The 26,161-nt window shown below is 37.9% G+C and overlaps 1 protein-coding gene across 1 annotated transcript in view; it reads left to right on the top strand.

The window, feature by feature from the left end:
- The window catches only part of LOC308668419 (VPS10 domain-containing receptor SorCS1-like), a gene marked incomplete at its 3' end in the record, with an annotated part of 415,624 nt that overhangs the window by 345,681 nt on the left and 43,782 nt on the right, over window positions 1–26,161 (top strand). Inside the window, 6 exon segments of the mRNA XM_081328297.1 lie at window positions 1,760–1,851; window positions 3,543–3,650; window positions 5,248–5,365; window positions 6,799–6,929; window positions 17,829–17,942; window positions 18,623–18,794. Coding sequence (XP_081184423.1) covers window positions 1,760–1,851; window positions 3,543–3,650; window positions 5,248–5,365; window positions 6,799–6,929; window positions 17,829–17,942; window positions 18,623–18,794 — 735 coding nt within the window.

The following is a 26,161-nucleotide window of genomic DNA, read 5'->3' as shown; positions in this document are numbered from 1 at the left end:
TATCCTCTACATTTCAGTCCTCATAAAACTGAGGATAATGTGGACTGGGGACAAATAATACCCCCCCTCAACTTTGAACATGTGTTGATTTCAGGTCAAGAGATTAGTCAGGTCAAGCTAACTAATATAGCTATGGTGATTATATTTAGTTGGAATTTTGTGTGCTTGAACGTTGGTTTCCATTAGCTTTCATGCATTCCCCATTTCTGATAAAGCTGTTTATATAATTAATGTTTTGCTTAAATTATTGGCTTAAAAAGGGAGCTTATCCCATCATGGTTACCCCTTGAGCTAGCATAACATTTATTGATTTCTTTATTATTTTCAAAACATCGTCCTATTTATGCTTTAAGATGTAGGCTGAAGGAAGAACCCTGAGTGGCAGCCTATCTTAATTACTTTTTACCTTCCGATGGGAACGTATGCAAAAGGGTCGGACAAGTAAATTTTAAATGCTCATTCTTCCCATATGTAAGAAGACCAATCCAGAATCTCAGTTTAGGGCATTTGTCCCTTTTTTGCACAATTATGAATGTTGCCATTATAGATATTATATGTTATTGGAAGACTAACATATTTTCATCCTGCATAATATTCTTCAGCAGGTACTGTGGCACCCCAATAGTTAGTGTAATTCATTGTCTTTCTTTTCCCTTTTGTTTAATCCTGCTCCCGTTGTTTTATGACAAGAGGAAAATGCAGTTCATCATTTATATGCTATTATGCTGTGCATTCTCACTTATAGTTAAAGTTATACTAACTTAATTCCCTGGTTGCCAAAACATTTGAAAAATGATGTTGTAGTGAATGAGCAAGCCTGATTCACTCAAATACGTGCTTTCACCTTCCCTTATTTCACCCAGGCACACAAAAGCCAAAATCTCAATGAACAAGATTATTTTGCTGCTAAAAAATGCCTGGTGACATTTGCCTGGGGGTAGTTAACTAAATCCCTTTCCCACTGGCTATAGAAAACAAACATAGCTTAAAAAGTGGGAGGAGTGAAACTTGCCTTCTTCAAGCAAACCCCAAAAGAGATTCCTGCAGCCACAGGAATCTTGAGCCTTGGTCTTGAGGCTGAGAGAATAAAGAATGATAGAAAGTAGATCTGAAAGAGTTATGTAGGTGATCCTAGATAGAGAAGTCTCTGAGGAACAAAGAGATGAAGGCAGCTTTCTACTAAATGTATGTGGAATGAGAAAGGGGAATTAAGGAAAGCTTGTTTTCATCTCTATTCTAGGACAGTAATTGCTGGGAGGCTAGATGTATGAGAGAAACGGAGATGAAGGCTAGCCAGTAGAAAACATCTCTGTGATTAAGAGAAAGAAAGTTGTTTGCTGCTAGAAAGACTATGGAGATATGTCTCCAGAGTTGAGATAAAGGCATTCAGTTAAAATTCCCCATCGGCATGCTTTATTTCAATGGGTGTTTGCTCAATAAATATTGTTTAATATGATTAAATGAAGTCATGTATGTGATTTTTATAACTTTAATTATTGCTGCAAAATCTAAGGTTCCATATACATGCTTGGCAAACTGAGGATCAGTTTTTGAAAAGCTATGATATGCTGTTGACTTTAATCCTCCATAAGTAGCAAAATACAACTAGACATAGAACAAATCTAACTGCCAGGAATGCCTTCTCATCTTTAGTGAACCTTTTATTGATAAGAACAAGAAATAAAAAACAATAAAACCAATACATAACAACATTACTTTGGTTCAAGGACTCTATGTATCTTTTTATGTGTCTGACTAGATCTTTGAAGATGAACACAGTGTTCTTTATCTGGACCAAGGTGGGGTTCTGGTTGCTATGAAACATACATCTCTGCCTATAAGACATCTCTGGTAATTAATGTGACTTCTCTAATTCCATTCATCATAGAGTCTTTCAGTGTGCATTATATGCCATTAGTAGTTGGATTGTGACCAAACATTTTACTAAGTGCCAGGATTTTCCAATTAAACAAATGAGCATGTTGCCTCTTTTCATCCCAATAAAACTATATCTGCATTTTTGACAAAGAAAACACTTGCAGGGAAATAGTACAATCTACATTAGTATTAAGAAATTGCATTGTTTTGTTTTAGCTGAAGGTTAGAAAATTTATCTGCAGTTTAGAAAGTTATAAAAAACATTGAAGGTTAAACTCTATTGAAACAGAAGAATAAGAAAACAAAGTACAATAAGAGACTCAAGAAGGAACATGGTGTAAATATTCACATTGGGGAAAAACAAATGCTTTTTTTAAAAAAAATAGTAACCAAAGACAAATATAACAGAAAAGTGCAGATTCTATACAGAAGAGCATATTTGATATCAATACAACTGACCTTATTTTGTTCCTATATTGGGTATTTCTAACATGGGGCAGTCTTTTTTAAAAAAATCTTCCTTAAAGAGATGCTATGTTTGCTTTCCCGTACTTTCAAGAGCATCTCTTTGAAATCATTAGTGAAATACACAGAGTTTTAATATTTATGATTTGCCATGTAACCAATGTGACAGGATCTCAGGTGGGTAGTTGCATCCACAGTTACTAGGTGTAAGAGCAGTTGTAGTTCTAATTCTGTGATACTGTCAGTATTAAGTATTCATACATTTCTGAACATTTATTGGCCTCCTTTATTGTAGCAGCTATGATTTATAAAGATACATATAGAGTGGGTTTCTTATCTCAGTATAAATCTGTTTTTGTATTAAAGACATTCTAGGCGAAGTATCCTTCCCCTATCCCCTTTGACATCTGTTATTATACTTCTAGTGTACTTTACAATTCCACATTTTACAATTGAAGCATGATATTCATGTCCTCCAATGGTGACTCCTACTGCTGAACTAGAGTTCTCCAAAGCCCACATATCATGAGGGATCTTGGGAGCTGTAATTCAACAACCACAAACTTGCATTATGACCACAATTGAGCCCAAAATTTCTGCTGTTAAGTGAGACATTTGTTAAGTGAGTTTTGCCCCATTTTACGACCTTTATTGCCACAGTTGTTAAGTGAATTCCTGCAATTAATAACCCAGTTGTTAAGTGAATTTGGCTTCCTCATTGACTTTTCTTGCCAGAAGGTCAGAAAAGGTGATCACAGCACAGTCATAAATATGAACTAGTTGCCAAGCATCTGAATTTTGGTCACATGAAATGGAGATGCTGCAAAGGCCATAAGTGTGAAAAACAGTCATAAGTCACAGTTTTCAGTGCTGTTGTAACTTCAAATGGTCACTAAACGAGCTGTTGTAATTTGAGGACTACCTGTATTTTCTTTTTCTGAACCAAAATACATGCTACTTTAGTATGTGAACGTTACACAAAATAACACATAGTAATATATAGTTTCTTGGGAAATTGTGTGCCCTTAAAACACCTTTGCTCTATTATTCTTTTCTTTACTGTAATGTTTTAGGAACATTTCAGTTTTCTGTAATCTGTTATGAAAAGCTATGGAATTTATAATAGTATTTGTTTTCGTGTACTAAGAGATTATTTTTCTTTCTTCTGTTACTGTTTTGCTTTGTCTTGTTATCACCAGGTTAAGTTTTGATGAGGGCAGATCTTGGAGCAAGTACAGTTTTACCTCCATCCCTCTTTTTGTTGATGGGGTTTTGGGAGAGCCTGGAGAAGAGACTTTAATAATGACGTGAGTAGACATTATTAATATTTCCTATGAAATAACACCAGGATCCATTCTATTATTAAATATAGAAAATCTAATACATGAAATATCGTTTGTCATCTAGGAATATACATAGAATATGGAGTGTTACACTGATTACTTCAGTATGATTCTAGTCAGGGCTTTTTTTGTCATAGAACGCACCGGAATGGAGTTCCGGCACCTTTTTTCCGTGGATCTTCCAGCATTGCCTTGAACAAAACTCTAGTCTTTTAGCTACCCTAAAAATCAAAGGTGTTTTTTTTTTCCAACTACAAAGGTAAACCTTGTAGGGTAGGTTGTATGACGTGTGTGAGTTCCGGCACCTTTTTTTTTTTACAGAAAAGCACTGATTCTAGTGTATTCTTTAGTGGGTTTTTTTTGCAGGTCCTCAAAATGGTGGTGGGGGGGGTTGGTGTAGATTCAAGCAAAGGACCCCTTCAGATATGGACATGGAATGAGGGAAAGGGGTGCCTTTCTTCTAATCAAAAAAGCACGTCAGATATACTTCACTGCCTTACCGTGTATTGAGGAGTACATGCACATAAGCCCGGTCTGTGAAACAAAATAGCCTGTTTCAGCAATTCTCTCCTGTCTTTTAACTTTAACCATATTGAACTAGAACACAGGTCTGCAACCCGCGGCTCCGGAGCCGCATGCGGCTCTTTCAGCCGTCTCCTGCGGCTCCCAGTCCTCTGCCATGTGCAGTCCAAAAAAAAAAAGTGGGGCTAAAAAAGTTCAACCAATCAATTCAAATATGCAGGGTAGGTGCATATCTCGCCTTGGCTCCACTCTTCAGTCAAACCCTGTTCTGCGCATGTGCGCATGTACGCACATGTGCACACATTTTTTGCGGCTCCCAGTTTTTCTTTTTGTGAGGGAACTGGTTCCGAGTGGCTCTTTCACTGTTTCAGGTTGCTGAGCCCTGAACTAGAACAACTTGCATCTGTGAGATGAAGCACGAAAGTAGATTGTAGTTGATCTACGTTAGATAACGTAATGCTTAATTTTTCAGCAAATACTATGTAGCTGAATCTTTATCCTTAATAAATAGCTGTGTGTATGGATATGTGTGGGTGGGTATTTATGTGTAACGTTGAAAGGAAAGTTACGCTGCTTTGATTATTGCTATATATATTTGATTACTGAAATATCAGTTTGTTCAACTTCATGCAGCCAGTTCCAAAAGAATAATCACCATCTACATCAATAATACTGGGAATCAGCAATTTATAAATATTGTAAATAAATGAAAAAATAAATAAATAATACTTATATTTTGGTTTCCTTCCTTCCTTCCTCCTTTCCTCCCATCTCATAAATCCCATTCTCCATGTACTAGCCACCTATGTTCATAATTAAACCTGTAACTTATAATATCATTTGAAAGCTGTTATTATAATTTGAATGTATTACCAAGTAGAGATTAGAAGCTTTTTTATGATTTAAGTCATAATCTTGTACACACTAGATAAGTCCGTTTTTATTATAGGACATAACTTGTAAGGAGATATGTATAAAATTATATTCATTTCATTTTACCGATCTGTTAAATAATTGTTTCCTTCAATGTTTTATTCAGTGTTTTTGGACACTTCAGCCATCGTTCTGAGTGGCAGTTGGTAAAAGTAGATTATAAGTCCATTTTTGATAGACGGTGTGTGGAAGATGATTACCGACCTTGGCAGCTTCATAGTCAGGTAAAATGTCTGACCTAGAATTAAACTGAAATTAATATAATTAAAAAGTTGGGATCAACCTAATTTATTGTTTCAAAAGCATTGAATTCAGTACCTTTTAACACTTTGGTATACATTCTACCTGCAACTAGTAAACATTTATGGTGAAAGGTAAAAGATGAAACAAATTGGGGGGAAAAATGGCTTCATACTTCACTGTTTTGAATTGAGTGGTGAATTTCTCCACACCTATTTTAAAAGCCAATAAGGTACAGAAATAGGGGGAAAAAGCAGCCTCAATCTTATAAGAGATGGCTGGGAGCTTTATAAATAGTTTGGATAGCATATTGAGCTTGGAGTTTGATGTCAGGGTGGACTCATTCATCACTGTTGGACATTAGAAAGCTCCCAGCCATCTCTTGAAAAATTGAGCCTGCCTTTAAAAAAAGGAGCTTACTTTTTATTTAATACAATTTTGGTCAAATTATTAAAATCTGGTTTCTTTTATTTTGTTTTATTCCAGGGGTCTCATTCCAGGGAGTAGGTGGGTGGAAGTTTGTTTGTTTTTTTCCACCTCATATGGGAATGGGAAAAGAATAAATCCAGGCTCATACTTTTTGCTCTTAGTCATACATATATATAGTAGGAAGTCCTTGACTTTCAACCATTTGTTTAGCAAATGTTCGAAGTTATAATTGCACCGAAAAGAGTAACTTACAATGGATCCTTGTACTTATGAGCACTGCAGTGTCTGCATAGTCCACATGAATCAAAATTTGGGTACTTGGCAATTGGCATGCATTTATGACAGTTGCAGCATCCTGAGGTCACGTGATCAATATTTGCGACTTCGCCAGTGGCTTCCAATAAGCAAAGTCATCTGGGGAAAGCCAGATTCCCTTAACAACTGCAGTGATTCCCTTAACAACTGCAGTGATTAGCTTCGCTGTAGCAAAAAAGGTTGTAAAATTGAAGACAACTCACTTAACTACCACCTTGATTAGCAGTAGAAATTTTAACCAGAGCCAGTCTAGGTCGGTCAACAACCCACATCACACCCAGAACAGCCCAAAGCACACAGAGAGGTTCCCTGAGGATGGGGCTCCAGCACATGTCCAAAAGCTCAGAAGATGAGCTCCAGATTGGATCCGGCAACATTATCCTGGGACACATATACAGTATTTGCCTTCATTTGTAGAAGACATTCTAGCCCCAGTTGTGGCCGTAGGTTGAGGACCACCTGCACACACATATTTCTTTGCCATTAGAGCCCTACCCCCGTGGTCTTTGGGACACTGAATATGTGGCAACTTTGTTCTCAGAGTAGAAAAATATGAAAGTCTCCGCTGTTTCTTCTTGCATTGGTATACCACAACTGTTTGTAATTTGCAAAAATATGCCTGATCTCTGTGGTACTCAGTTAAAAGCCTCCTCCCCTTCTTTTCTTTGCTCAGGGAGAAGCGTGCATCATGGGAGCCAAAAGGACGTACAAGAAGCGTAAGTCAGAAAAGAAATGCATGCAAGGCAAGTACGCCGGAGCCATGTCCTCTGAGCCATGTGTTTGCACAGAAGCAGACTTTGACTGGTGAGTTGTCCTTGCAGATGTGCTTAATAACAGAGAATGAGCAAGGACATAGCTTATTTGGATTTAGCTATAGGTATGCATCTCGCCCAAGGGTGTCAAACTGCCACCTGCCAGCCAATTGCATCATACAGAGATCGTACCCACCCCAGCTCTGGCAATGCAAAAAAAGTCACAATACATCATGACACATCACGTGACATGGCGAGTTTGACACCTATGATCTAGCCTGACTTTCAACCAGGGGACAAAAACTCCTAGAGATTGGATAGAAGGGAATTTTCTTTCTAAATTAATGTGGCACCGCCTCAGCACATGCTCTTACATCAGTAAAGCTATTGGACATACTACATATACTTCATAAATGTTTACAGAAACAGGATTTCATGATATGAATGCATGTTTTGTACTGCTTACAAGTAAGAGAGTAGTATGCATAGGCAGTAATATACCATTACCAATTCATTTCTGCAGATGTGAAGAATAATACAAAAGTAATCTTGATGCTAATGTTCTCCAAGCACTTGAAAAAGGACAGCATTAAGAGAATATCAAGCTCTAACCTTTCCATGGCTGTCCAAAAAGGTGCTACAGGGTAACTGCAACTTAATTCAGCTAAATGCAATTATAGGCTTTCCACCCTACAGGTCTCCCATTTATATAAATACTGTAATCTGATTTAACATAGTTAGTTTCACTGCAGCCTTTCTTATAAATATAACTCCTTACTCTCCATGCTTTCTACATTCAGTTCCTAAATCCTGTTTGCTCTGCAATGTTTTATAATATCAGTGACAAGCTATGAGAACATAATTAAGCATACAGTAAGAATTGAACATTCTGGAAAGCTACAGTTTATTTATTTGTTTGTTTATTCATTTAATCAGTTTACATAGTTGCTCAACTTGCAAACTGCAAATCTGAGCAACTAACATAGAATTAAAGCCAGAACCAAATCTAACAAGGTTAAAAATAACACAAATGAAAATATAATGTAACAAATGCCAACTATAGTCATTCAATTTCCAATCATTACAGAGAGCCTCATTCTGGGAAAGGCCAGGTTTCTGTGACTTTACTGAGGCCAAAAGGTCATCTGAATCTTTGGGGTTATGCTGCACCTGAGGGAGGGACAGGAACTCAATTTCTGCTAATTAAAAATCAGAATTCAAGAAGACTGGAATGTAAAATTTCTTAGCCCATCTCAACAAATATTTATCAATAAATCGGTCCAAAATTAAACAGTCCAATTTAACACCTATCCACTCTAGACAAATTCAAATCACCAGGACCAGATGGATTACAGCTCAGAATACTGAACAAGATGGTAGATGTGATCCTGGAACCATTGAACTATATCTTTCAAACATCCTGGAGCACTGGGGAGCTATTAGAGGATTGGAAAACAGCTGGCATGATTCCCATCTTCAAAAAAGGGGAAAAAATGGATCCAGGAAATTACAGACCAATCAGCCTGTTATTAACACCTGGAAAGATCCTGAAAAAGCTAATTAAGCAACAAATCTGTGAACACATAGAAGCAAGCAAAGTTATTACTAGAAGTCAACTTGGATTTGTCAAAAACAGAGCATGCCAGACAAATCTTATTGCATTCTTTGAAAGAGTGACTAAATTAGTGGATCAGTGAAATGCTGTGGACATAGTATACTTGGGCTTCATTAGACATTTGACAAAGTAGACCATAACCTACTACTTAGTAAGATAGAAAAAAATGGCTTAGATATCATAACTAGCTTAATATGTAATTGCTGGACCACCACACTCAACATGTCTTAACAGAACTACATGGAGTGGGGTATCTAAGGTTCTTTCTCATAAGGGTCCAGTACTCTTCAACATGTTCATAAACAATTTAGATGAGGGGATAGAAGAGGAACTCATCAAATTTGCAGATGACCCCAAGCTGGGTGGGAAATAGCCAACACTTCAGAAGATAGGCTCAAAATCTAGGAGGATCTTGACAGAGTTGATTGCTGCCCCTATCCCAACAAAAACAATTCAGTGGTGAGAAAAGTGAGGTTTTACACTTAACCAAGAAAAGACAAATGCCTGGGTATAGAATAGATGGTACCTAAAATAAAAATGCAGTCCTAACTTAGACATCCATTCATTTGGAATGGCATAGGGTCTCCTTGATCACACGGTTGGACTAGAATACTTCCAAGTCCTTTCCAATGTTGTTTTCTGTTAATCATATTTATTTATTTTACTTATTAGATTTATTTGCCTTCCATCATATTTCAAAGAAGTTCTGGAAGCCTTACAGCATTAAAAGCATTAAAATCATAAATTATAGATTTCTAAAATGGTAAAAATAGAATTACAGTCAAAGGTAAAATTTTAGTTAAAAGATGGGGGAGGAGGGAGCAGGATGAGTGAGAGAGTGAGGTGGGATTGCCTCTTAATTCAACCACTTCCAATCTAATGCCCCCCCTTATTGGGGCCACAAGCTATCTGGCAGAGCTAGTTCTTCAGGCCCTTACAGAAGGTCAAAAGAGTGGGAATCGATCTCACCTTGGAGTATAAGATGTTCCAAAGGGCAGGAGTCACAACAGAGAGAGCCTTTTTCTTGGACCCTGCCAGCCAAAATTCCTTTACTGATAGGACCTATAGCATGCCTCCTCTGCCAGCACAGGTAGGGCAGATCAGACAATTGGGGTGAGACAGTTCCTCAAATAACCTGGACCCATGCCATGCTGGGTTTTACACTGTGAATTGTATCTGGAAGCAAACTGCCATCTAATGCAGATTGCGAAGCAGTGGTGTAACATTGGCACCCTAGGGCTACCGAGAACTGCCTGCGCTGCCACTCTCTGCGCACCTGAACCTTCTGAATGTTCTTCAAGAGTAGCCCCTTGTAGAGCACATTGCAGTAGTCCAAAAGTGAGATTACCAGGGCTTGAATGACTGAGTGCAGTGACTCCTGATCCCAGAAAGACCACAACTGATGCATAACACAAAGTTGTAGAAAGATTCTCCTAGCCCAACTGCCGCTTGCTTTTTCAGCAGGAGTCGCAACTCCAGGAGAACCCCAAAGTTGTGGACTGGCATAGTGTAACTCTATCCATAAGTAAGGTAGTTGAACTCCCAGAACTTGAAGCTTCATGGACCCAAAGGCATTCAGTCTTGTTTCTCACACTAGCTTCTTTTTCTTATATCAGCACAAAATCGAAATCATCTAGAACAAAGCTTTATGCTGTTTTTTAGCTTTTAAAGAAAATTATTTAAATTCTATTTTTTTAAAAAAAACTTTTTAAAAAATCAAGAATCATGTTTGATTTGTCACAAATTCTGGGGAAATGTGCATATTTCCTGTGACAACAGAATAAGTAATACCTGAACTGTGCTTGAAACAATTGCATGCTACAGTTAAAAGAACAGGAAAGAAAGTAAGTCAATGCAAAACTATTTGATTTGTATGCATTGTCTATTTTTCAGAGCCAGGGGGCAATAGTGTTTCATGAATGAATATCTCAATGGAAATGGTGCACTTAGTCCCAGGAATAATATTTCCTAGCAACTGCCTAGAAACCAACCCCTATTTATTTAAGCAATAAATGGATTATACAGTGACATATGTGTTATTAAAGCATTTCTTTGACAGATTTTCATGGGCTTTATTCCAGCTTGAATGGGATCATTCCAGCAACAAGATCAAGTATTTTGTTTTTTTGTTTTTTAAGAAAAAAGCTAGGTCTAGATTAGCAAACTAATACATCACCATTATCATTTTGTTGCTGCTGCTGTGATCATTCTGTGTATATTCTATTTTCCCTAATGTAGTCACTTTTAATGCAATTTTCCATGACATCCACCTCTGAAGCATTTTTTTTTTCATCAGATAACTGTGTTATAGGGTTTGGAGGAGTGCTGAATAAATGGATAATTGTGATCCAGAGGACAGTGTAATTCTGCGGGAACAAATTAAGTTGGTTCACATTAAAACACAACTTGAAAATATTTCTCCCTGTCTCTATCTTTACTACACCAGTGTTCTTCAACAAGAAAGAAAGTTTTATTTCTAATTTAATAATTAGGTTAAAAAAAATTCAGGTAGAACAATAGGATGCATGGTGATCCTAAAAGATTTCATTAAGACCAAAGTCCCAATAATCCCAGAAAGCGGGGTGGGGGAGAGAGAGAGACAGGACCCATCTATATAACATACAGTGTAAGGACAGATAGGCAGAAAATTAGCAGAGCCCATCCATGAATACCAACTAGCTGCCAGAATACACAGTGAAAACTCTGTCATCTCACAGCACATGCCATACTCAAACACAATTTCAGATGGGAAACTGAACATCCTACACCAAGGTAAATCCAAAAATACCAAGGAATTCCTGGAATCTTGACATTCAGACAAATTAGTCATCTTTGAACACATAGAAATAAATGATATTTACACACTGTTCAGAAGAGGCAATAAAAAACTAAGAAGGAAACAAAAAGTCAAGAGTACATTCTTTTCTACATAAACACACAGATAAGCTGGGATTATACTAGACAGACAAACAATCAAGCAGGAAGCAATACCCTAATCAAGGAATTACCAAGGAGAAAATTATACTCCACATATACGGGCAGAGTGGGAGTGGGAGCAAACCCCACACTCACCAGCACTGATGATGATGTCAATCGGAGCAAAGAAATATCTGCAAGCAAACCAAGAGAGAAACAAGGATTCAGCGGTTCAACCCTGAGCTACTTATATCCTCTAATATTAGAATTTCATTAAGGCCTAATCTTACATTCTAATACAGATTGTTTGTTTTATCTCCCCATTCTTTTAAAATTAATATTAAAATGCATATCTGTGTGACATATTATTGGCTTGGATTAAAAATTGTTTGTTTGTTTGTTTTGTTTTATTTGATTTCTATACCGCCCTTCTCCCTAGGGACTCAGGGCGGTTCACAGGGCATATATAAATAACGATACAAAAGTTAAAAGGAAATTAAACCAATGCCCAGTTAAAAACAATAATACAATACTAAAAACACCAAATTTAAAAACCCATAATCCCCCATCAGGCCAGACCGGCTAATTCAAATAAGTGGGTCTTCAACCCGCGACGGAAGGCTCGGAGGTCTGATGTCATCCGGAGCTCCACCGGCAGTTGGTTCCATAATGCCGGAGCGCCCACAGAGAAGGCCCTCCCCCTGGGGGCCACCAGTCGGCATTCCCTGACCGGAGGCACCCTGAGGAAGCCCTCTCTGTGGGCACGTACTGGGCGGAGGGAAGTTGACGCCGGCAGCAGGTGGTCCCTGAGGTAACCCGGACCCATGCCATGTAAGGACTTAAAGATCATAACCAAGACCTTGAACCTCACCCGGAAGACAACTGGTAGCCAATGCAGCTCGCATTGGGGGAGGGAAAGGAAAACCACATGCATATTCCTAAACAAACTTCCCACTTTCAGTTTATGGTCGGTCACTTATTCGCAGAGCCTATTGAAGAGCATGGATCTTGTAAAGCCTCCCATGTTTTCTACTTGGGTTTTTCAGATAGGTGCAAGTAGAGCAAACAAAACACATAACCCTGATCAACAGCCGAGATACAGTTAGGGCCACACGTAAATTAGTTTTCACTGAACACTCAGGCAGATAATGTTCTTTCTTTTTAATTTGCTCCTCACTTTCTTCTTCTGATTCATCCATTCCTTGCTGATTTCTTTGTAGCTTCTTCTTCAAGCTCCAGTCAGAAGCTCCATCCCACCTCTCCATGTTTGCTCCTGTATCTTTCAACTTTCACCACATCTGCGCATGCTCATTTCCATTGCCCAGTCTGCCCCTAGTCACTCCACTGATTCTTATTTCTACAGTTCTCTCCTTTTTTACCTGTTTTATTTTCTCCCCCACATTCTTTACCTTCCTCCCCTCATTCCCAACAGCTTCCCTCCAATTTCATAGATCTGTTTCTAAAGTGAGTAAATTTAATGGGTAAGCTGCATCGACCCAAGATATATCCGGGCATTGCAGTCCATCTAGCTCTCCAAACAATCATTGGCAGTCACTGATTTTACTGGACAACATTTTTTTCCCCAAAGGTTTTGCTTCCTGAAATACTGTTGGTGATTATGATAGATCCCTTCAAGCTAAATATCAGTATCATTTCATAATCTTGAGAAATATGGAATTGATTTTTAATGTCTATAATGTATTTAATCGCACAATGTTTCTGACTTGCTGCATGAGTTGAACATGGCCAAACATGTTTTGCTGCAAATGATTTTTGTTTGTGCTATTGCAGTATCCAACAATAGTCAGCCGGCACTGAGGGATCCAATTGCCTTAATGCCCTTTTGCCATTGTGCCAAACTTTCACCATGTTTGTCAATAACTGCACCTAGATTTTCAGGAAAAAGTCCCAAGAGTGAATGCAGAAAATGAATCTTCAGTGACATGTACCACTTCATGATCTTGTACGCAGTAAAAAGTTTGTCAGCCAACTGAAAGTAATTTGGTGCTCTGTAGTTGCCAAGAAAATTTTCAACAACATCCTTGAATTGTGCAAGACTTAATATCCCTGTGTCCAATAAAACTCCACCATGACTTTGTATCATAATTTGGTCATGTCATAACAGTGATAAAATGGATCAGTCAAATGACTGACACAATTTTACAAGCATTTTTTTGTGTGTTAGCCATGAAACAAATGCTGTGATTTTGCTGACAACCAGAAGTGCTGCTTTTTGGCAAAGATGTCATGTGACTTAGGTCACATCACCACAGGATGCTGCAAATGGCCATAAATGCAGCTGTGTTGCTGAGTGCCTCAAGTGTGATCATGTGACTGCAGTTAAGAGCTACCTGTAGTGTATTAGAGGCCCACATATCTGTGATTTATGAACATGATTATTACGTTTCCCTTAAAAGGGAACACAATCTTAACTTGGGATTAGAAACTGAGATTGGCAGGAAACTCAGTGTAACATTTCTTGGAATATGAAAAAAAAATCAAATGGAAGTATGCCAATTTAAACGTTCATTAGTTGGTTGGAATAGCTTAAAGAAACTCCATTCAGAATTCATAATGTTGTTTAGGTAAAGGTAAAGGTTCCCACGCACATGCATGCTAGTTGTTTCCAACTCTAGGGACCGGTGCTCATCTCTGTTTCAAAGCTGAAGAGCCAGCGCTTGTCCGAGGTCGTCTCCGTGGTCATGTGGCCGGCATGACTAGATGCCAAAGGCGCACGGAACGCTGTTACCTTCCCACCGTAGTGGTCCCTATTTTTCTACTTGCATTTTTACGTGCTTTCAAACTGCTAGGTTGGCAGAAGCTGGGACGAGTAACAGGCGCTCACTCTGTTACGCGGCACTCGGGATTCGACCCGCCAAACTGCTGCCCTTCTGATCGACAAGCTCAGCATCCTAACCCACTGAGCCACCACGTCCCTAATGTTGTTTACAGTACTAATATTCCTAGTGTGGGATACACTTTTCAGGAATTAATTATATAGTCATAAGGTGCTACTATATAATGTAGAATATTGATCTACATGAGGATATTTTCACTGGGAATACAGTATGCAAAGATGTGAAAACTGCCTCCTTTCCCTATGAGTTCAATGTTCATTTAAAATCACAAGCCTAAAAAAACTCTCTCAGAAAGAGAGAGAGAGAGAAAGAGGCATATAATGTATAGTCGGTTTCAACCTGTCACACAATGAAAAGCAAAATATGCCTTGAGAATAACAGATGCTTGGATGTAATCCAGCCGCTCTGGGTGTGCTCAACTCCCCTGCTTGGATTTTAACAGTCATTTTCATCCTCTGCTGCTCCAGTTGATGGTAGGTACATTGTGCCTACAGGTAGGCAGCAATTTGTCACTATCATCAGTGTTCTGTGTGCAACAGAAAGGAAACAACAAATTCATTAGATTGCAGGTCTGCAAGGTGAGGAAAAGATACTAATGCCTTTATAATGAGATGCAATGGAGCTGCTGGTGACATTTCTCAGTAGCCTGAGCTTTGTGTGTTTGTGTGTGCTCTTACACTGCCATTCGGGTATACAAATTGATACCATTTATATCCTAACAAGTTCAGAGTAGGTGATTACTAAAGGCAACACAATGGTAGCATAGGTGATGTGGACTTCCCTCCCCCCCCCACCTATCTGAACTTTTCCTCTTTATGGACAATTCTCAAGACATGTTTCTTCTTACCAGATTATGTGAAAATAAAAAATGACACCAGAAGTGGGAAAATACTGTACCTGAGGCTGATCTTGTACAGATTTTGCTGGAAAACTTCTTCCAAATCAGTATCTGAGTCCTAAGCCATGAGAGTTATCTATACATATGTATGTAGACAATGGTGCTGGAGTTAATGCAGATAGTCTCAACTTAAAACCAAAATTGGAACTAGAATTTCCATTGCTTATGCTATGTTAAGTGGCTTGCACCCAATCTTATGCCTTTTTTTGCCAGGGTTTTTGCTAAGCAAATCACTGCAGATGTTAAGTAAATCACATGGTTGTTAAGTGAGTCCAGGTCCCCCATTGACTTTGCCTATCAGAAGCCACCTAAGAAGGTTGCAAATGGCAATCATGCAGACATGGGATGCTGCAAATGTTGTAAATACATGCTGGTTGCCAAGTGTCTGGACTTTGATCATGTGACCTTGAGGGTACTATGACAGGCCTAAGCGTGAGGACCGTTCATAAGTCATTTATTTTTCCTGTGTAACTTGGAATGATCGCTAAATGAATGATTGTAAATTGAGGACTACCTGTGATATAAAACTGGGAAAGCTGTTATTCTTTTTTTTTAATTCCATTTATATCCCGCCCTTCTCCAAAGACTCAGGGCGGCTTACAAGCTTAGCAGTAGCCTTCATTCTCAGTATGTATATGCCTGCTTATTAGGGCTTTCACACACACCCCAAGCGGCATTATTACAAAGTCAGTTTAATTGCCCCCAACAATCTGGGATTCAGCATTTGGATCATGCTGTCAGACTGCCCCAATCCGCTCCCTAGGAAAGAATAACCCTTGACTCCATAGGTGTTAGAGAAAGGTACTTTTACTAGAGATGTTCAATGCAGCGTGAGTGAGGCAAGCTCTGAAGAAATTCCCAAAGTCCAACACCTGCCCCACCCTGGAGAGTAGTCCAATCAGGTCCCATTCCGATATCAGAGCATCAGAGCAAATTCCTTTCCCAGAGCCAGTGTCCTTAAAGGGAGGAAGTTGACTCTATTTAGCGCCTCTGGTTCCTGTCAGTGTCCATACTCTCCAATTTCCCACAAGATTCCTTCACACCTCCAGCATTCTTCCCCTCCCAAATGCCCTCTCCCCCCCTGGTTATGGCAGTTGCTAGCAAGCTTCAAAGAAGATGAATATGGGCAGCTGACACATGCAGCCTACTGTACGTTTACCCTTTTTAATAGATCCAAGCCCAATCAAACAATTGTGCAGTCTCTCAGAAAGACTTAAACCTTGCTACTGTTTACCTAAAAATATAAAATTGTTCACTAGGGTACATGAGTATAAATCATACATTCAGATGAAATACAAGAAACCCCTTCCCATATAAAAAGGAAAAGCACAGGTAGCATACAAGCATAAATCACTTGTGTTACAGGAAATCATTCTCTGTTATTATGTATTATGTTTTTATGTATTTTGTAGCCTTTTTAAAAAAACTAAATACCTGAACCTTTGATACAGATTCAATGTTATCACTTTTTAATTATATTAATACATGAGAGTTTGGTAATACAAGCATTATAGTTTGTTGACAATCAGATTCCAGACAAAGCATCATTCATTTACTGTATGAATATTTGCTTTCTTCTAGCATATTAAAATGAGTTTTATTGCTGATTTAATGATCAAATAATATTTTGGTTTCTTCAGGAAGAATACAAAAATAACTTGGAAAAGTTGAATAAGTACACCTACATTTGAAATCAGTTAGCCTTCTTCTGAGTATCAATATATTACAGAAAAAACTCAGGAAGATTACATATTTTTAAGAAAGAAAACAAAATCTAGGTTTTTTTAAAACTATTGCTACAAAGGAAACGTTCTCCTCTCCACAATCATAGATGATTATTTTGCAGAGATAATTGATCAGTTAGTATACATGTCTTGTTCATGTATGAACTATATACAGTTTCTGACATCTACAGTAGAACAAGAAAGCATTCTGAAGACATTATTGATTTATAATAAACCATCATAAGCTAAATTGCTGAGACTTGGTTTTAGAATTTAGAATGTTACAACTGCATATCAAGAGAATCACAGCAAAAAAAGAGACTTGTCCACTGGAATTAACATACTTATTTGCAGAGGTTTGGAATGATGAAAAAGACCTTGGTGCAAGTCCTATATAGTTACCAGCAATCTTCAGCTAGTCATTCTCTTACAGCACATTGTATTTCACTGGATGGTGTGAACATAAAATGATGGAAGATCACCCTCCTCTACTTATTTAACTTGCTTATACATAGTCTCAGACTAATAAAACTGAAATTCAAAATTTAAAATTCAGAAACACCAATGAAACACAGATATAAAATTTAAAATTCAGAACAAAAACAAAAAAAGTCTGAAACAATCAGAAGACTGTAAACCGTAGCTTTCTGTAAACCATAGCTATTGTAAGAAACTCGACAACCTTAAGGTTGTTGTCAAAATAAGATCTTGTAGATGGAAGATTATAGTTTCTTGATCAGAAAGAAGACTAATTTGGTTTATAAATGCCAGATGCCGTGGGGAATTTATAGGAAGATGTATGCCCAAACGTGTATCTGTATGTGTAGTAAGTGCATGTATCTGAAAGAAATCCATATGGTTTTATATGTGAATTTAGATGTTTCCACTGCAATGGGCAACTTACATACCACCAAAGCAATGTTTCTTCTTCCCCAACTAGTGATTATGGATTTGAGCGCCACAGCAATGGCCAGTGTTTGCCAGCTTTTTGGTATAACCCATCGTCTTTGTCAAAAGACTGCAGTCTTGGTCAAAGTTATCTCAATAGCACTGGGTAAGTAGTCAAAGCTGTAAAATTTTATTTGTGAAGATTATCAACTGTATCTAATGGTGTTGAGCCATTACCATATTATTCCTCAGTCCATGGTTTTCTTTGTATCTTGAGTAATACTACTTAAAAATAGAAAGCTGAGTCAGGATTATTAGAAAAAATATAGAAAGTATAATTATCCTTTATTGATGACAATAATATCAGAACACTTTTCAAATTTTCCAAAATGGTGCGTTTAATCTGTTCCTCAACAAATAGAGAAGAGCCATTAAGATGTATCAGTATTGTCTATGACCCTATACATTTCCTATCACAACATTTAGCAGGTAAAAGAATATATTGAGTTATAAAACTGAAAGTTTACTCCTTTATCCCCTCACATTTGTGAGTTTTGGCCCAGCATAGAAGTGACAAATGTTACTTGCTACTTTATTGTGATAAAATACCACTGTATACATTTGCCAGTGCCATTAACTCTGATAACTGAGGTGTTAGTCCTTCTGCTCAATATCAGAGCATGACATGTGGCTAAAGTTCTGTACCAAGTCAATTTATACTGCTTCATGACTCAGTGGTTTTAAATATCTGAGATGTGACAGTGATGGTCTGGAAAAGGAAGCTATCATTAGAAACAAGCAGCTTGTAGCCCCGCTCTTCAGGGTTCTTTGTTCTTCTTTTCACAGGTACAGGAAGGTTGTGTCTAATAACTGCACAGACGGTGTGCGTGAGCAGTACACAGCCAAGCCGCAGCAGTGTCCTGGCAAAGCCCCGCGAGGACTTCGGGTTGTCACATCAGATGGCACACTGACTTCAGAACAAGGGCATAATGTTACCTTCATGGTACAGCTGGAAGAGGTATGGTCTGTTTAACATGTTTCCCACTGGGGTTTCTGAGTCAGAATCATTTAGAAGAAAATGAATGGGACTGAACAGAATTAATTAACCAGTGTGATTTAACTGATTAGTGACTTGACAAATTTGAGCTGTACATCTGGTCTATCATCCTATTATAAAAAGGGTTTGATTCTTTCTTCCATGGCCTATCTTGTTTGCTGTTTGTACCTCTGCCTCACTGACATTTTGAAATAAGAATATCTGGGCTAACGTTGCAAAACAAATGGCAAGATTATCATGTACAGCGTTTTTGTAAAGCACGGGTTCCTAGAACATCTCATTTTGCAATCAGTATGTAGTATTTGTTCACAGTCCAAAAAAAATTAATTAAAGTGGTGTTGTAACGTTGACTATTTCAGATAATCATGTTTACTTTATTGCCACCATAGGAAAATTAAGGAAGGAAAAAGGTGGGAAAGCTTTCTTAAATGGAAGAAAGATGCCTTACAAGAAGGTAGACAAGGGATCTTATGTAGTGTCTATCAACTGAGTAGTAAAAAGTATATGAGGAATAATCAACCAAAAATTATTTGGACACGTGTAAATTTTAGGGTTGCTAAATATAAAGTAAAATCTGCAATGTATGGGCCCACAGCAAAATTTATGCTCTTGAACTTTTCATGGATCTCATCAGTCCTACTCTTTAACTGGTATATCACATTGCCTCTCTTATATTTTTCAATAGCATAAGGTGTATGCACGATTCAAATTTACATCAGTAAATATATTGGAGTAAAAAAAAAAGAACAACGCTATAGCTGGAGCTACATGGGTGTATAAAGGAGGAAAAGGTTCCATTAGGCAACTGGAAACCTTGTTTGTACAATAAATTTGCCATATGAAGGACCGTCTTTTCCAGGTTGCATCTTCTTAATCTACCAGAGCACAGAGGCAGGGAATGCTATAGATCCCCTCCTAAGAAGGTACATCTAGTGGGGTCAAGAAGGAATGTCTCCATGGTGAGGCCCTAAAGATTTGTGTCCTGTCCTGATACACACACACACACACACAAAGAGAGAGAGAGAGAGACAGAGAGAGCATGAGTAGATTATGTCTGTTTATTTCACACAATCAATCCCATATGGAAGTGTGGCCAGAGTTTCTTTTATGCCTAAGGCACAGGAATGGCACCAGCAACCCATGATGCTCAGGGTTCAAGATTCGGCCAAGGCAAATGCAGCTTGTTCAAGGCACAACAAAAACCACATGACTCCAGCAGGTTTGGGTTTGTTTGTTTGTTTGTTTATTAAGATTTGTAGGCCACCCATCTTACCTCAAGGTAACTGGAAACCTTATAGGTTTTAGGCACAAAGGAGGCAACTTGGCAACAATGGGTTCAAGGCACAATGAAAGCAGCATGCTCTTAATGAGTTCAAGGCACAATGAAAACAACATGATTTCAATGAGTTCAAGGGACAACAAAAGGCACAACAATGTCAACATGGCTCCAGCAGTTTCAAGGCCTGATGAAGGTAGCTTGGCATCTATAGGTTCATGACAGTGAATAAAGATTATTCATGGATGAACAGATTACAAACAATTGTCTCTGACAAGCCATGGGCTCCAAACACTGAAGTAAATAGGTATTGACTATTGCACCTCATTAAGAAGGCTCCTTGCAAGTAGCCTTGCCGACCTCCATTGCACCTCTCTGCTCAGCTCTGCTGGGGGTGGCAACTTCTCTTCTTCTGGCCAGCTGCAGCTGCGCCTCTTCTCTGGCCTGCATGGCCAATTGATCATCCACAATAAGTGGCTACAATTGTGCCTCTTCTCCTCCTTGCACAGCTGGCTGATCATCCAGGTGCTCTCTCCCGGAATCCTGGTGTGCTTTGGCTCTTTTATGACTCATGGACTTCAACACCCAGATAGCTGGCTCAGGAATTCTGGGAGTTGAAGTCCACGAGTCATAAAAGAGCCAAGGTTGCCTACCCCTGGCCTATATGATCCAAATTTGCCAAAGAGCCTTTCACATACCTCTGGTGCTCCCCATAGTGCCTTCTTAGATGTCCCCAGAGCTGGCTCTTCCTCATCATTCAAGCCAGGGGTCTTCAAACTTGGCCCTTTTATGACTTGTGGACACACTGGCTGAGGAATTCTGGGAGTTGAAGTCCACAAGTTTGAAGATCCCTGGTCCAAGCCAAAGCCTGAGCAAGCCATCACAACCTAGTTTTGTCAATGAGATCTGGGGTACATCAAGTGGTTTATTTGTTGCTGCCAGCTGGGTGGGGGTTATTGCTTTGTAATGTTTTTATTTTGAGGTTTTATCTTTGTCAGCTGCCCTGAGTCACTGAGAGTTAGTTTGGGCAATCATATAAATTTTCTTAAATAAATGAAATAAATTTGAGAAAAGGCAAATTAGAAGGAATATTATGGACAAGCAATACCATTTGATGTTGGTAGTTTTCAAGCTCATTCTGAATACCTGAGTTTCACTGAAGGGGCTGGAACTAATTTGCATAGTAAAGAGGGAGTGATATGCATTTAGATTGTAATCTTGGATTCATTTATCAAGAAATAAATCCTATTCAAGTCAATGAGACTTAATTTTAATTAGACACATATTCTTTTAATTAATGCAAGAGATTAAAAACATTCATAATCTAAATTTAATAAAACAAAATTATTCCACCAGAAAAACTTTCTGTACCATTTCTATCAACCCTGCATCTTCAGCGTAAGTAAAACTGTTAATATGTATACAGAAGATATAAAGCAAATTAGAAAGAATTTCAGTCTGGAAGAGAAAGAGAAGCAACATCTGCCTGATACAAAGACCAATTAAAACTTCATTTTAAACATCTGCAAGGATAAAGAGATAACACTTTAACATAACTAAAGACTTCCAAGTAAAATGTGAGGCTTAGAATTCAATTTTATAAAATTTGAGTTGCATCTCATTGTTTTAATACTTTGATTTACATATAAATCCCGGCACTTTGTAGAAAAAGAATTGTGCTTACAGCCTCTTCAGTGAGATTGAAATTGACTGTTTGAGGATATCATCCTCATTAGAATGATTAAAATTAGCAATATTATCTCTTAAGCAGCAAAATGCAGAGGATGTAATCAAAGTATAATAATGTTTGGTAAGCCTGTCAGGTTGTTATATCAGAAGAATCTGAAAAACTGGAAGATGAATACAGCTAAGTAACCATGATCATCAGCAAATATGAAAAAAGGAGTCTTCACTAGAGCTTTGCTAACAAATTTGTCAAACAAAAGCAATAACAATGCCAAACCAGCAAAAACATATCATACCTTCATGCCTGGAATAATAGTTTCCGATGAGTGGAACAGGAGTAAAAACAAAACCTCTTTCAAACTGAACTATATTTTGGCATAGATTTTTAGAGAAAACAATGCTAAGCTTCCAGGGTTAAACAGGAACCTATTTTACTATTTTAAAATTGGAACCATAATAGTGACAGTGTGTAAGTGGAGGAAATGCAAACTGAATGAGAGTAGAACAAAACATTGAACAAGTTCTTGAGAACATGCACTAACACAAGTTTGAGAGTATTCAGTAAGCTGCTTTACTGAATATATGGGCTACTCAGTTGTAGATACATCACAACTTTCAAGGTGTGCATGGTATATTTTGAAATAATCAATTATTGGATTTGGGAAAGTGTTTAGTATCCCTAATTTTATATATTGGTATATTACTTGGGGATCTTATATAATGCAAGTTTTGTAGCTTAAATAATACAGAACTTCAAAATCCTGAAGTATCACATACTGTCTTTTAATAATCACTAACATAGTAATCCACTTTGTTTAAGATCACTGGGTTTTTTTAATGCTATGGGCATTTTCCTGAACCTCTGAAAAGTGAAAATGATTGGTTTTAATTGCTTCCTTTTATTGATCAGAAACAACATTTTGATTCTCCTAAAATGATTGAAAGCACACAAGATTTCTTTGCACTCCCATAAATAATTGTAAAATGATGATGTTTCAGAGAGAGAGAAGAAAGAAATACTGTTCAACACAAGAACAAGCACTTCCTTAAATCAGTTTGCAGTATTTCAAGCCCCCTAGATAACAGAGCTGGAGGTCTTCCAATACAACCTCCTGCATAAGCAGGAAACCCTATACTATTTCTAACAAATGATTTTCCAATCTGTTCTTAAAAACCTCCAGTGTTGGAGCACCCACAACCCAATTCCTGCAGCCATTCTTCATATGTTTTAGCCTCCATCCCCCTAATCATTATTGTTGCTTTTCTCTGCACTCTTTCTAGAGTCTCAACATCTTTTTTATATATTTTGGCAACCAAAACTGGATGCAGTATTCCAAGTGTTACACTTCACATGATCTTGATTCTCTACCTCTTTTAATGCAGCCTTGGTTGCATTGTCTTTTTTGGTAGCTGCAGCACACTGCTGGCTCATATTTGAGTGGTTATTTACTAGACTCCTTTTGCATGAAGACAGATAGAAAGAATGAATTAAGCAGCTCTGCTTTCTCTCTGCTGCCCCTCACTTCCTTGTCATCTTCTCCCATTAGTGAACCAATTGTTTCCTTGACCTTTTTCTTGTTTTTTACATGTTTAAAGAAACCTTTTTAAAATTATTTTTGACATTTGCTGCATGTCTTAGTTTTGAGCCTTAGCTTTTCTTTCTTCATCTTTGCAGATTCTAGCTATATGCTGATAAAGAATAGAAAGTGAGTTGAAAGAAAACAAAAGGCAAAGGGAAGATAATATCTCTGAAGAAATTAAATTTACAACACAAAGACACAAATGCACACAAAATGAACTTACAATTCTGCATTGTATAGTCCATAAAATAAAATCAATATTCTAATGTGCATTCCATTTTCCACTATGCCTCAGATTGCTCCACAACATCCTAATTTCTAAACCATGTTTTTGTTGCTGGAAGGTTTTTGTCTTACCTGGTTTTTCACAGCTCCAAGAAAAAAACACCAAGAAGAACAAAGGAGAATACATAGAGATCTACCTGAGATGATTAGAATTTGACTTTTGCAGGCTTCAGATATCCCTGCCTATCTAGATTGATAGGTCATGTGTTGATTGACTGGTCAGACAAAGATTGTCCTTTAAGTCCTTTAGTGGCTGAATCTATTAGGATTAACTTTCTTTCAGTTCACTACACTGGTGCTGGCTAGCACCTGAATGGGACAATTAACACTGGTTGTTAACTTTAAAATTCATGAACAGCTTTGAATTCAATTAGTGGGAGGTTGAATGGTACAAAAGTTTCTGAGAAAACTTAAGTTGCCATGTCCCACAAATCTCTTCAAGCCCATAGACTACAAAGAAAAAAGAAAATAAATTACGCAATTTTATTTAGTGCTACAACTAAAGTGTATATATATCACCTCAGTGACCAGCCTAAATTATGCTATAAGAACATTGATCTACAGCAGCTCACAATCTAATGCAGAATCTTTGTGTGGACTGTGGGGAGAACCAGTTTTCAGATGAATGGGATTATTTAATAGACATATTGAGACATACGGAATAGGTCGGAATAGGTCGTTAAAGCTCACAGCGACCTGTGGTAAGTTTTACCAGAACATTTCCATAGCAACCCCTGAATCTCAAGATGCAAATGTTTCTTCTAAGTCCATTGTTCTCTGTAGATAACAGGCTACTTCCTGCCCTTCTATTACTGTATCTATTACATTGTTACTTATGAGTATGTATGCAGACATTCCCAGTGGTGGGATTCAAATATGTGAACAACTGGTTCTATGTGTGGATGCCACTTCCAGAAATCCATTCTGGGCCTGGGCAACAAAAAAATTAGCTACTGGTTCTACTGAAGTGGTGCAAACTGGCTGAATCCCACCACTGGACATTCCCCCTTCCTTTCTGACATAAGAGTTCAGCTCTTTGTCAGCAAGGGTATATCTCTCATTATTCTTTTGGAGGAGACTCCCTCCGGTATATACTGTCTAATAAATCACTGTGGTAAGCCTTGATTATTTGCTTTAGGTATTCCCATATAAAGCAATGACAAGGTAACTGTAACAAATTCCCAATCATTTTTATTTTAATGCTTTGTTTTGTTTTTATTCTGCTAAACAGAAAGTGGGTTTAATCTGATTTTAGATCTTTCTCAGATGTTATTGCCCATTAATGACGAACAATATGTTATCATCCATTAATGGGAGAAAATGGCAAGAAGGTGATGAGCAGCAGGCAGAAAGCAGAACTAATTTTTAGCATCTGTCTTTACACAAAAGGGAAAACCAGTCAAATTTATCAATCTACCCCCCCAAAAAAACCCCACTGTAAAATGCAGATTAAGAATGCAAGTCAAAATGAACAAGAAAATGATAAGAAAACATCTATCTACTCTAGACGAGTTCAAATCAGATGGATTACACCCCAAGTGTCAATGCTGCTACCATCGGATGTTCTTGCTTTGACAACAGATGGAAATGTAGCCATCTTTTCTCTATCACTTTTAGAATTCGTTGATGCTAGGAGGGGGAATGTGAATGAGAGTCCAGCTAATCCTAACAATAATAACTCAGCCATGGGAACCCAAAGTTATTAGGTCCGGAATTGATAGAAATTTGATGGGCAGGAGAGATGGGGAGAAAGCCTGCACTTTAAGTTAATTGGGGAATGTGATTTATGACTGTTAATTGGAGGAGGGAATTGCATTTTGCTACTTTGTGCCAGGGGAGGGGAATTCGGTTTTTGCCTTCAACTATGTAGTGCCGATACTTTGTTTCTCAAGTAAAAGATTCTTTAAGGAAAACAATACCTCAAAGTTCTTTTGAAGAGATTCATCTGTCGGAACCATGACACCAAGGTTCCGAAGGAACCAGCAGACATGATCTCAGAACCAATGAAGTATGCCTTTCAAAGATCCTGGAGACTGGAAAACTACCAGAGGACTAGAAAAGATCTGTTGTAGTCCCCATCTTCAAAAAAAGAGGGGAAAAATAGATCCAGGAAACTAAAGACCTATCAACCTAACATCTATACCTGGAAAGATTCTGGAAAAGACAATTAAGCAACAAATCTGCAAACACATAGAGGCAAAAAAAGTCATAACCAAAAGCCAATATGGGTTTATCAAAAACAATCATGCTAGGCAAATCTTATTGCATTCTTTGACAAAGTGACAAAATTAGTGAACCAGTGAAATGCTGTGGATATAATTTATTTGGACTTCAGTAAGAATTTGATAAAGTAGATAACCTAGTCAATAATAATAACTTGGCAAGATAGAAAAATGTGGGCTAGATGGATTTATAACTGGCTGACTAACCCCACTCAACATGTAGTCCTTAATGGAACTGCATGTATATGAAGGAGAGTATGCAGTGGGATACCTCAAGGT

The sequence above is a fragment of the Vipera berus genome (assembly GCF_964194415.1).
Source record: "Vipera berus genome assembly, chromosome: 5".
Taxonomy (NCBI): Eukaryota; Metazoa; Chordata; class Lepidosauria; order Squamata; family Viperidae; genus Vipera; species Vipera berus.
This window is presented reverse-complemented; position numbering and strand designations above follow the sequence as displayed.